Source organism: Cyprinodon variegatus, unplaced genomic scaffold (assembly GCF_000732505.1).
Source record: "Cyprinodon variegatus isolate N-32 unplaced genomic scaffold, C_variegatus-1.0 Scaffold292, whole genome shotgun sequence".
NCBI classification, from domain to species: Eukaryota; Metazoa; Chordata; class Actinopteri; order Cyprinodontiformes; family Cyprinodontidae; genus Cyprinodon; species Cyprinodon variegatus.
The window spans coordinates 228,594-241,427 of record NW_015150745.1 but is presented as its reverse complement, the minus strand read 5'-3'; the positions used below and the strand labels follow the sequence as shown (position 1 = coordinate 241,427).

General features: G+C 36.9%; 1 protein-coding gene across 1 annotated transcript in view; it reads right to left on the bottom strand.

Annotated features, from left to right (window-relative positions):
• Positions 1–2,776: 2,776 nt before the first annotated feature.
• The window catches only part of LOC107090368 (neuropilin-1a-like), a 92,556-nt gene continuing 82,498 nt past the window's right edge, over positions 2,777–12,834 (bottom strand). Inside the window, exons 14-18 of the mRNA XM_015383697.1 lie at positions 10,751–10,888; positions 6,967–7,265; positions 5,082–5,178; positions 4,928–4,972; positions 2,777–4,295 (exon numbers count right to left, since the gene is read on the bottom strand). Coding sequence (XP_015239183.1) covers positions 4,018–4,295; positions 4,928–4,972; positions 5,082–5,178; positions 6,967–7,265; positions 10,751–10,888 — 857 coding nt within the window. The 3' untranslated portion in view covers positions 2,777–4,017. The remainder of the gene's footprint in view (positions 4,296–4,927; positions 4,973–5,081; positions 5,179–6,966; positions 7,266–10,750; positions 10,889–12,834) is intronic.

The following is a 12,834-nucleotide window of genomic DNA, read 5'->3' as shown; positions in this document are numbered from 1 at the left end:
GTTCCAAAATTCTGAGATTAAAGTCAGAATTCTGAGAAAAAACCCTCAGAATTCTGAAATCAAACCGAGAATTTTTTGAAAAAAGTCAGAATTCTGAGATTAAAGTCAGAATTCTGAGAAAAGAATGCAGAATTTTGAAATCAAAGCCCAGAATTTTGAGAAAAAAGTCAGAATTCAGATTTTTTCCCTCATATTAAGCTGAAATAATATTTAAAAATTAGTTAACTTTTTATTTATTTTTTCAGTGGCTCTAGTCCTCTTCCATAGATTTATGTTTGCTAACGGGCGTAAAATGACATCAGCTAAATTAACCAACATTTTAATGATAAAAGACAATGAAAGGTTAGTTTCAAAATTTCAACATAAAGTCTAAGATGTGACTTAAAAACAGAAACAAACAAAATAGAACCATGACGACTTTTATTTAAAACATTTATTTGACCCAATTCTTTGGAATGTAATAGTCAGTGATGAGAATCTGAAACAACAGAGATGGATGAGTCGGGTACTGAGCAAAAAGTCAAAGTACAAACAATACTTTAAGTCACATAAGGCCTCACAGCTTTCTGATTCTTTTAACTTTCTTGTTTTCCTTTGTTTTGTTTTTTTTTTAGACAAGAAAACTACAGAAACAGTACATAAAATAAAACATCTTCTCTTGTCATACAAAGAAAAACAGAAGAAAACAATGGCACGTACATCAGTGACGGTACAAAAAAAAAACAAGGTGATATTATACCAAGTAAATAAAATTGTTACTCGTATATAAGCTTTTTCGAGAATGAAAAACATCTCTGTAAATTGTACAATTCAGAATTCTACCACGGCTGTCTGAAACCATGTTCAAAAGAAGCAACAATAACACTGTCCTTACTGTCCATCCTCCTCTCTTTTCATAAATCAACATCATAAACACATAGATTTTTTCTTTTTTAAATATATCAGTGCAACATTTGTTTTCAGGTGGAGTGCTGCAGCATCCTTTTTGTTCAATGGGGTCTGGCTAAATCAACCTTCCTGTGAAAGAGGAGTAAACACATTATGCCTTCCCAGTTTCTTATGTAAATATAATGTATTTCTTGTCTTGTTCAGGAACAGAAAGAAGTTATTAAACTATGACATTTTATAATCCCGCGTTTCTAAAGGTGATATAATAATTCAGTTTTAGAGAAAACAGTGTTTATGAATGTTAAAAGGCTTACAGTAATTATAGTAGAATAAACATTTAGAATAACATTTGGAGGCCTCAACTGAAGCAAAGTTCATTCTGGCAAAATTTGAAATAAATCAAGAGATTTATTGCTGAGGCAATGGAAATCTACAGTCCTTCTCCTATGTGATTCATCCCTATTATACCAATGAACTCCAAGCCAGGAACAATTTTTGTTTGTTTTTCTTGTTAATTCCTGTTTTGGCAAAGGGTCACCTACCAATAGGATGTTACTACAAGAACCTACAAAGATTACCAACAATCCCAATCTATGCTCAAACGCTGTCAAAGAGTGATGCTATTCTCAGCTATGCTGGTGAAGGTTCTCAGTCATTCCAAAAAAAACAATCCACTGGACTTTATTTCCAAGGTGTGCTTCCCGTCCAGGAAGCTTTTCCACTTCAAATGACAGTGGAGGACCTCGTCTATTCAGCCAATCCAACAATCCCCTTCAACGACCGACCTTTAAGACCCTTAGATGGGTATGGGGTATTATAGTCTAACAAAAGAAGCCAAATGACCCCCATTCCAACTGGTCTGACTCCTTCGCCTGTTCCAATTTGCATGTTTTAACACAAAAACAAGGCTTTGCTGGGCTACTGTATAAAACCTCAAACTCAATGCTATGCCCGACATTTTAAACTTGGAAACCAGGTCCAATGGATTGTTTTTATTTTTTATTTTTGGAATTAATATTCTCAGCTAGTTATCCTACCTCAAATGATAATATAAAGTTGCTAATAAACCTTCTTTTAGTCACTCGGGTTTGTGTTCGATTACACTCTATGTTATTGGTAATAAAGGCAAGTGTTAAAGTATAAATCAAACAATCAAAAGGATTTTCCTTTTAGCACAGATGTTTCTTCACAGACACGCTCTATTTCCAGCCTCCTTCTGCCATCATCAACATCCTTTAACTTTTCTGCTTTTAGCAAATACTGCCATCCAATTTAGAGGTACTGGTCCAAATTTTGGCTTAACACCACCATATCATCTGCATAAAAGTGTGGATGAGACCCAGATGTTCCCAGATTGGTTTCCCTTCTCTCCATCACCAGCCTTATGATCCAGTCTTTGAATGCCACAATCAGGGTTAGTAATAAGAGCATTAATATGCTCTCAAACCACCTCAGCTTTGTGCCTACAATACAGACGGAGCGTTCATTTGGATATAAAAGGACTGGATCGCCTGTGGAAATTAAACCCAGCATTTTGTATTGCATCAGGGGACAGATGCCAGAAATCTGCACAAAATCTAATTGGACAAGACTGCTACTAAGTTATGATTTTAAAGATGAAAGACTATGGAGTCCAACGGTTTGATAGTCAATTAAACCCCTGTTTTTTATTCCTTTAAATCTAATTTCCGGAAAAAAATAGGAAAAAGATGAAATTCAGTACATTTGTACTGCAAATGTGTTGGGCCAGTGTTGGCCTAGTGGTTAGAGCAGTGGGCTTGTGCTCTGAGAAGGTTGGAAGTACCTGGTTCAATCCCTAGAGCCTGCACTGTGGGTCCCTGAGCAAGACCCTTAAAGCCATGTTGCTCCCTGGGCGCCGCACAATGGCAGCCCACTGCTTCCTAAGGGGATGGGTTAAATGCAGAGAGTGAATTTCTCCAGTGTGAGATCAATAAAGTTCAATTATTATTAAAATTAAGACTTTAAATCAAGTTTTTTTTTTATCTCACTGATAAGAACGGTAACTAAAGGGGGATTACATTTCCTATAATATAGTCTTCTGAGCTCATGTCAAAATAGATCAAATATATCATCACTGCTCTTGTTTGCACTGAGACTGATATGTTGTCTGTTTTTATACCATGTAAAGACATAAATTCCCTTTCTTGTGTGTGTTTTCTCCTCTGCCACATCATTCAACATCAGGTGAAAAAGGAGATCCCCAAAAGATACTGCAGCACTGCTTTCTTCCTCTATAGAAAAGGGCGCTCAAATATATATTAAAACCTATATACAATAAGTTGGAGGTGTAATGTGCCATGAATATGAGGCATTCAGGGCTCCTACACATTTACTATATTGGGAACTTTCATAGTTTTCTTCAGTTCTACGGATATAAACCTGGAACTCAACAGCTGAGTGAATGTCAGTGTAACCAGATGCTTTTATGTTAAAATCACAGCGATAAAACGATGCTGATTCATGGCCACAGCCTGCAAACTTTCCCTTAGTCCATGTAGGAACCCTGGAAAGAATCCCAGCAGATGGAAAAACAACCAGCAGAAAACAAGGCAACAGAAAAACAGGAAAAAAAAGGCACTGTTCGAGCAGGTCGGTGGTCCTGCATTAAGATCACACACTCGCACACACCCTTCAGTTATTCACACACACTTCGGATGCGGATGTAAATGAGTGTGAGGCATCCACACACACTTTCACACACGTGTGAGGCTAACTTTTGCTCATTCGGCATAAACTTTCGCACAAAAGGACAAGAAAACCAACAAACAGAAACATTAAAACTTTCAGTTATAGTTCACTGACGATACTTTGATCTGAATTGGTCTCAACACCAGCATGTGATTACGCAAAATCAACAAAGCACGCCGAAAAACAAAGAAAATCCTCAGTTTTCTTCTTTTTTTTTTTTGTTTTGCTGTACAGGTTGTTTTATACACAGCACCCCCTACAGGTGAGTCTCTTCCACCACCGCTCCTGAGAAATCAAAATTAAATCGGCTCACTATCAGCCAACCCTGCTGTCCCATTGGTGGCGTCAGCCCCGTAGTTGGCTGCTTGTAACGTGTCCACTCACAGAGCCGTCGAGGCCCCGCCCCTTTGTCTCTAAAGCTCACGCCTCTGAGTAGTTGTTTGTCTGTCCGTTCATCTTGTCCTTCTTTAGTTTGACGCCGTCCACCAGCTCAAAGTTATAGTTTTCCAGGGCAGATAAGTTCCTGTCGGTCATGCTGCCCTGCGAGCAGGCACAGTACAGCACAACGCCACAGATGGCTCCCAGGAAGACGCCTAGAGCTGACATGGCGATGATGGTGATGAGGATGGGGTCTATGGTCTTCAGCATGTTGCCCGGTCTGCCGAGATCACCTGTTTCCTGAGAGAGGGAGTCCATTGCTGCAACAGATGGAAAGATGTTCACGTTAGATGGTTGGAAACCAAAGAAGACAGATAGATGGTAAATAATATTTATAGGAATTTTCTAGTCATGCTGACTGCTCAAAGGTTGTTTTTTCTTTGTTATCTATGTTATGTAAGACAAATCAAGTTTAAACAAAGGGGATGGAACTTAGATTTCAGATTTCAAAAACCTAAAATTCAGTGATTGAGTTGATTCCTTCCCGCTATCATTGCAGCCCCCACCCCATTACAGGGGAACAGAGCACCTCGCCTCTACATCCAGGCCAACAATTCCCTCTAACGACCCTCCTTTCAGAGACATAGACAGGTTTATTGGGTATTACAGTCTAAAAAATAAACCCAAACAACCCCCGTTCCAAATGGGTGGACCCGTTTGTCCTGTTCAATTTGCATGTTTTCTAAGCCGAAACTTGTTTGGTTTTTGTTTTTGGCGTCACATTCATACACATTTATACACGTTTAAGCCAGAATGATTTGACAGTTAGATACTACCTCCCAATGACTTTAAGTTACTATTTTTAAATGTTTATTCTTGTAATTATTGTTTTATTTTACTATTAAATTTGTCAAAATAATAATTCTCAGGATGCAAAATGCACAATACTTACGTAGCATTAGGATCTCAGTGGGAGGAGACGTTGGAGCTTCTGGGTCTGGAGACAAAAACAAGAATCATGCATCATGATGTCACTTCCTAAATGTTTGCCTCACTAGATGGAAACTTGTTGTTCAGTTAATTTATTTATTATTAATGAAACACACCCTTGCAGCCCTGAATGTCCAGAGCGTCCAGGATTTTGATGTCATCCACTGCTATGTGTCCAGTGGTGTGTCTGTCTGCACTTCCTTCAACCACCACCTGCAAACAGCAGCAGAAAGGAGGCACCGTAAACTAATGGAAGATTTTTAAATAGCGTAAGAGAGGCTTTTTAAAGAGGAAGCTCATTTATGATTCATTTGTTATTAATCGTTCTATTTATCCTTGTTTTTAGCTTTTTAAAAAATGTTAATCAGCAAATAAAAATACAAATAACTCTGAAACCTACAGGCTGAGGGAACAAACTCTTCTTAAACAACATTTTGATAAAAAGTTTTTATATGTGAGGTCAATATTACATACTTACCATTTAACTACGTTTTTTTTAACAACCTCGAAAAAAAGTGAAAAACAGTGTTTCTGTGTGTGAGCCAGATGATCATACATAAATAAATGACATTCTATGTTAGCTTTTTATATTGAGAAAAAATATATAAGGAGAAACAAAAAATAATAATGGAAACATTCAAACTTTGAACTTATATGGTTAAACCACTCTTCCACTTGAGACAACAAACTTATGTCTTAAATTAAAAGTATTAAATTATACTTTAAATACTTAATTTTATAATGGACGTTGTTTTTTAACAGTATCTTAGCTTCGCTGTTACTGATTATTCATGTAATTAATCAGAAATAAACTGATATTTTTCCTTTACCCTTACAGGATTCAGCTCCTCTAACCTTGTTCATATTCTTGACGGATTCAGCTAAACGTTGGATGAATGAACATCTAATAGAAAAGCTCCTGTCTAACAGATTTTATAGATCCAAAAAATATTTCCCTTATTTATCAAAGCAAAAGTGGGACAGAAGTTTCATGAACTAAATTAGCAGATTCATTAATTCTTTAGGCCAGGGGTCACCAATTATAAATCAGCAAAGATCCGTACATGTTTTTGTTTATAATCTGTTACTCTAAACAGAATTTAACGCTGAAATAAAATGAGGTGTTTATGCAAAGCTAATTTGTATCACGTGTAGCCTGGTGCCAGACGCTCCGGGGGGCTTTACCGTATTAACAGGAGAAGCTGTGCAAGTGAAATTAGACACTACCGTCGGACAACATGCGGTAATTTATAAATGTTTTAAATCAGGTTGGTTCCGGGTTAGCCAGCAGGTGGATCCGGATCCGGACAGCGGACCGCTAATCCGTGACCTCTGCTTTAGGAAAACCGGTTTCAGTTTTAATTTAACCCCAGATTTTATATTTGTCTGTTAGGCCTATAATTAAATAATCAAATGAAAAAAACATCTTTTTACACGAAGGAAAGTTGAAAAGACTCGCCCTCTGCACTTAAAAAAAAAAAAAATTTACATACACTTTAAAAAGAAAAAATACAAATACACAAGCACTGTACCCGTGAGGGAACGCTTGTAAAATGTGAGTGAGAGCGTGCATGAGCCCATTTCTCCTCGTGTGCGCTCTGTTTAAAAGTTGCTGTTTGCATCGCTCATACAGCTTACTTTCTAAAAGAAGATATGCAATTTTTCCACTATGTCAAACTCACCACCGGTTAGTGAAAATGGGGACAAGCACGTAGGATGTAAACATTTCACCTGAATGATTGACAATTAGGAGGACCACTTATTTTGATGATCCACCCAGAAAAAGAACATCCTCCACAATAACTTTAAGAATATTATATCATAATATAAAGCTGAGGAAATTTGTACAATCCAAGAAGTAGCCTCTTTATCAGGACCTGAATAGAATCTCTCTCCTTCTTGCAGGATTCTACCTTTACTCTTAGAACAATCTCTTAGAATCTTGATGTAATTTAACAAATTTTGACTTTACTTTGAGTAAGTCCCCCTTTAGTTCCTTACCTGATATGGGATTCTGCTTTGTGGAAGTAAAACCCGGCCTTCTCTCCATCCGCTGCCCTCATTGCCACTCATGGACCACAGGACCTGCTTGTTGCCCTCCTCCCTGTAGCTGATGCGGAGCACCCCAGCTCGCTCGCCAGCCATGTGGTACCAGAAGGACATGCACAGGCTGCCGTCCGGCGAGGTGATGGGTAAGCTGGCCAGCCTGGCCACCCTCTCCTCCTCACTCGTGTCATCTCCAGTTTTAATGGGTGTGATTGCATCTGTTAGCTGCATGTAGATGAAGTTCCCTGGACTGCCTGCAGGGGGCAGCAAAAGACAAGACATGACAGACAGCTATGAGCTGCTGAAAGGCTTCATGAATCAAACATGCAGCTTTTTCTACTAATATTTCAGTGAAAAGAGGTGCTTTATAAAAGCCTCTGAAACTCTCAAGTGCGTTGGGGTCAAAGAGGCTTTTCACATTCAGAATATACGCCTCAAACACCCCAAAGACATCAAGGACTTCACAAGGTTTTTCAGAGAAAACAAAGGCTTGAATATCAGGAGAAAAGTCAGCCCTGTCGTCACAAAGAGCTCATTTTTTACTTGTGATCTGGTTAAGTCAAGGAATCAAGGAGAAATCATTCATTTTGGCGCTGCCGTCGCCTCCACACAAACATCCATCAAACTCATCAGGCTGGAATGGAGACGAAGGCCAGAGAGGTGAAGCACGCTGATGGATTTCTTTGTTGAGCTTCTTTTCCAAAAAGTCGAGCTCTTCAAGGTTGCTCCATCACTTTGAAAATGTTTTAACGCCCGAAAACTTCTGAATGTTCCTTCTGTTTGCAGCCAAACATCCTGCCTATTAGTTATAAATCTCTGGATATCTTTACAGAACTGCAGAAGCAGAAGGTATAGAGCCGCCTCAGAGGATTTCTGAATATACTGGTCTATAGGAGATGAACAGATTTAGGTTTATATTACGGTACCTAAATATGGGATATATACTTTAATAAAGGTCTTTTAATAAGTTAATAATCCCCCAAGTTGGAAATTAATGTAAATAACTCTAGTTTTTTATGTTTCCACATAGGGAGGATTTTAGAATAAATATCTTCAATTGATTTTGAAAGAGTTTATGGACCTCAGTATCAAAAAAATAGAGAAGGAAAACCTGAGTTACAGCCAGGTCATAATAAGAGACAAGAAGTTAACAAGATAAAACTACAATATTCATAGCAGTTTAACTTCATATTCCATAAAGTAACCGATCGGTGCTGGAAAGAAACCTGTGAGTTCCAATAAACTGTCATTTAGATATATTTTCCCATCAGAAGTTCTTGGAAAGTTCCCTTAAGGTCCTGGAAAGTAAAGTCTATGTTTAAAAAAAATATATAAATTCAATAAAATCTGCTCCAAAGAACCTAAAAAAACAACCAGTCAGTCCTTGTGATTTTGGAAAATATTCCTAAATGCAAAACACAGCTGAAATATTAAAATATACCTTTAAAAGCATTGAATACCAATTTTCTAGCCCGTAGATAGCCTTACTATCCTCTAACGTAAAATGAGCTTCCCTCTATTTACCTCTATAGTCTGCATTAGGTAAGCTCTTGTTCACTACTACTTTGTTGAGCCAACGCCTCAGCTGTCGTTGACGCCTCGGCGAGAGGCGACAGTTTTTTGGTGAAAGATCACAAAAGATCAGCCATTAGTGCAACTTAAGCCCCACCACAGACTCCATACAGGGTACAAACATAAAAAAAGAATTGTCTAGAGCAACTGTTTCCAGACTCTGAGAAGCTTTTACTTGGACCGCTGAACATTTTATGTGACAACATGAATTTATGGTAGTTTCACAAGAATTTCAATCAACTAGAGCTCTGACAGTTTAGCTGCAGCTAAATGTTGGATAAAATGAGTCGCTACCCGATCCATCCTGCTCATCCGCGAACAGATATACATCCGGATGTCCTTAAATAATGTAATTATTGTACTAAAACTGCTCATTTCTATCCTTAACTCAGTAAGGAATGCTAATACACGTCTTTAAAAATGTTTTATGACTTTTGTGGGACAATTTAGATGATTTTTACATTTTCTCCGTTAAACTGCTTCTCTGATGTCATCATGGGACTTGCTCAGAGCAGTCCGGCAAAATATGCTTAAAACATGTTTATCTGCATTTTAGTTGTTTCTTTCTTTAGAATACGCACTATATACCATAATGTTAACATTAAAGGAAAAGATAACTCAAAAAGACTAGATTTATGTTTGAATCCAAAGCCAAAAAAGTTAGCCACCGGACATAGTGTAGGATCCCATTTCCGGTGCAGATCGGGAAAAGACGAAGGATAAAAAAAGAAAGGATTTTAAGGCATTTATTTTCTGAGGAAATACATTATTAACCTTTAAGACGTTATATTTTAGTTTGCTTACTATTTTTGGGGAGGGAAAAACGTCATTTAGGTCTTTTTAACAAAATAAAAACGAAAAAAATTTATATCTGAATGCGCATGTGCAAATGAGCTGATGGCGCATGTGCAGAACGCATCTTGCTTCTGGGACAAATCGGGTAGTGACATGGACTAAAAAAGTGTTTGTTCAAATATGTGTTGGTACTCCCAGGACACGACCGATCTGTTCAATCTGCTGTGACTATGGTGATTCAAATTTTTTGGCTTGTCTTTTGTATCTCTGCCTCTTTTTCTATCTCTGCTTCTGTCTCCTTGAACCTCAGTTGGCCTCAGCAGATGGCCGCTCACACTGAGCCTGGTTCTGCTGGAGGTTTCTTCCTGTTAATAGGAAGTTTTTCCTCTCCACTGTCTCTACAAGCATGCTTGGTGAGAGGGATTGCCTTTGAGTCAATGATTCGATGCAATCAACTGGTTTTGCTTACATAGAAAACTTTGAATCAGTTTGACTGGATGATCTGATTGAATTGTCTCTATAAAATGCCTTGAGATGACGTGATGTGAATCGGTTCTATATAATTAAAACTGAATTGAATTGATTTTAGAAAGTGGCAAACAACAATAATTCTAAACATAAAAAATTTATTTCATAAGCTGTTTTTTTTTAAAAGGGACTGTTATTTTTTTGCTTTTTGCTGTTTATTTTAGCAAATTATTAATAATTATTATGAATTATCTCTTAGTGAGGATGCTCAAGTTGAAGTTTAAGTTTAAGAAAATCGTTTTTAAAGGAGCAGGAAGTTAAGTCTGTTTTGTTTTAAATGTAATATATTGTTTAAAACTACACTGTAGCTAAGAAAGCTGCCCGATAATATTCATTTTTTTCCAGTGATCCACGTTTTCTGCATCCTCCATTGGTCACAGAGCCCATAGAGGGAGTGATTTGAGGAATTGGACCCTCCTAAAATCTATTTTAAAACAAATTTTAAAAACAAATCCTGTTAAAAAGTGCCTTTTAACAGCGATACTTTCAATATGATAAGTTTTAAAAATGTATTTGATTGCAATATGCGATCCTTTGAATATATTTGTATCCCTTTTATTCCATTGACCGAAATAGATGTAAAATACCATGATATTTGTGCCGATGATGAGGGTAAAATGCTGACCAGATCTGCATCGTAGGTTTTCTTCTTTTGCTGCAGGAATAAGGTTTCTAATGCTTCAGTTCACAATTTTGCTCTTTTAAATGAGTGCAACATGTGTAATGCTGTTATTTTCCTGCTGCTTTTGGTCTACAGGGTGTTAATTAAAGATTATTTTATAGGTTTTGCTCAGTGGAGTCGAACTCTCTCCGAAGTCTCCTTCCAGCGGTATTTTTGCTGTACCTGTGTGGTCGAGGGCCGGCGGTCTATGGACAGCAGGGTCTTCAGTGCTCTGGATAAACCACTCGGCTCCTGAACCGACGTCCTTGTTCCAACCGCATAATGATGGGAAGTCAAAGTTACAGGCGAACCAAAGGTAATCTGGAGGACACAGAAAAAACAACATGGGACCAAAAGGTTTGCAAGAGGAATACTCAAAGTTTGATAAAGTTATATGATGCATTTTCTTATCAAATTTGCAAAAATATCATTTATTATGAAGGAAATAAAACAGACTAATGTCACTCATCATTCTCTATTTATAAATGTTCAAACATGCTTGAAAAAAAATCCCTTATGCAATCTGCATAGAGAATGCCTTTAAAAGGAACCTGAAGGAGTTGATTATCCTTCAGCTGAATCCCAACCTTTTTATTAACTAATGAGCGGCCACCCTTAAACAAAGCTCCCCCATCTGCTTTGGTGAAACCTTCCAGGAAGCCAGAACAGGAATTACCAGAAGCCTCCTGGAGCCAAACATCATACAGCGACAATATAAAGTTTAATGCTCCAATCTCATGCTGTGTTTACAAACTCGTTTAACTCTGTCAGGTAGAGAAGAAGGCCTCGGGTTTTAGGATCGTCTTTATTAGAAACGTGTGTGATGGGGATTTATTCCACCCTCCCTGACAGAAACAATTGGGAGCCAGAAGGAAAACGGTTTAACTAGAAATTACTACAGGATGAAAACTTCCAACTTTATCAGGTAAAGTTAGGCTGCCTCATGTTTCTATGATGAATCCTCTCAGTCTGTAGAGATCAATTTATTGTTTGGCTTAGAAAACTGGATGGTGTTATTTATCTACACCCTTTGATGCCTGTTATTTGATAAGCTAACAATGAATTTGTCTTTCTGAGGTTTGCTTGTTTACTACATCACATCCAAATCACATCATTTTAGTTGCTTGAAATATAAAACATTTACAATCATTTTGTCTTTACATTTGTGTTATAAATTATAAAGTACTTTCTTTATCAAGGTGTGCAGCCTTTAGATTAGATGAGAGGGATCTGAGGGTAGAGCTGTGGCTAATTATAATACCTACCTTACCGTACTCTAAGAAAGGATAAGTAACAGAAAGTCTCCTGTAGGCATCCTATAAGGTTCAAGGAAAGTAATTAATAGGGTCTAAAAAAAATTCTAAGGTGACATATTTAGGAAAAGTTTATATTTTATGTATAGTGTATATTTTAGCCACAGCAAAAAACTGTTTTCCATAAACAAAATAGTTTATGGAAAGTACCCTGTAAGGTGTAAGATCTAGGAAAGAAGCCTGTAGGTCCTGGTTAAACACTACAGATGTCAGAATAGAAAGAATCAAATAGTTTTGAATAGTAACTGATAAAGGATAACCTATACACTGCAAAAAATGATAATCTAAATAAGTCATTTTTGTTCTTAAAATAAGTGCATTTTTACTTGAATTGAGGAGGTAAGTGAGACATTTTGCCAATGGAACAAGCCAATTTACATTTCAAATAAGAAAAAAAAGCTGCATTTTCCCATTTCCAGAGCACAATATTCAATTATCTTAATTTAAGGGTAAAAAATATTCAATACATTGGCAAATAATCTTATTAACCTACTCAAATTAAGGGTAAATACACTTAATTTAAGAAACTTTTACTCATTTCTAGATTGTTTTTGCAATATAAATACCACAAAGTATTAAGACAGCACTGGAAAAACGATCTAGAAATAAGTAAAGATTTCTTAAATTAACTGTATTTACCCTTAATTTGAGTAGGTAAAGGAGATAGTTTGGCAATGGAATGAGTATTTTTACTCCTAAAATAAGTTAATTAGATAATATGTACTTGAAATAAGAAAATGCACTGTTTTCTTATTTTAAGTGTAAATTGTCTTGTTCCATTGGCAAAATGTCTCTTTTACCTCTTCAATCCAAGAAAAATTCATTTATTTAAAAAAAAAAAGACTTATCTAGATTTCGATTTTTTCCAGTAAGCTCCAAGTAGGTACGCTGTAAGTTCAGGGAAAGTAACCTGTAAGATCAGATCAATTTGCTGCCTGTTCCTTGGTGAATACT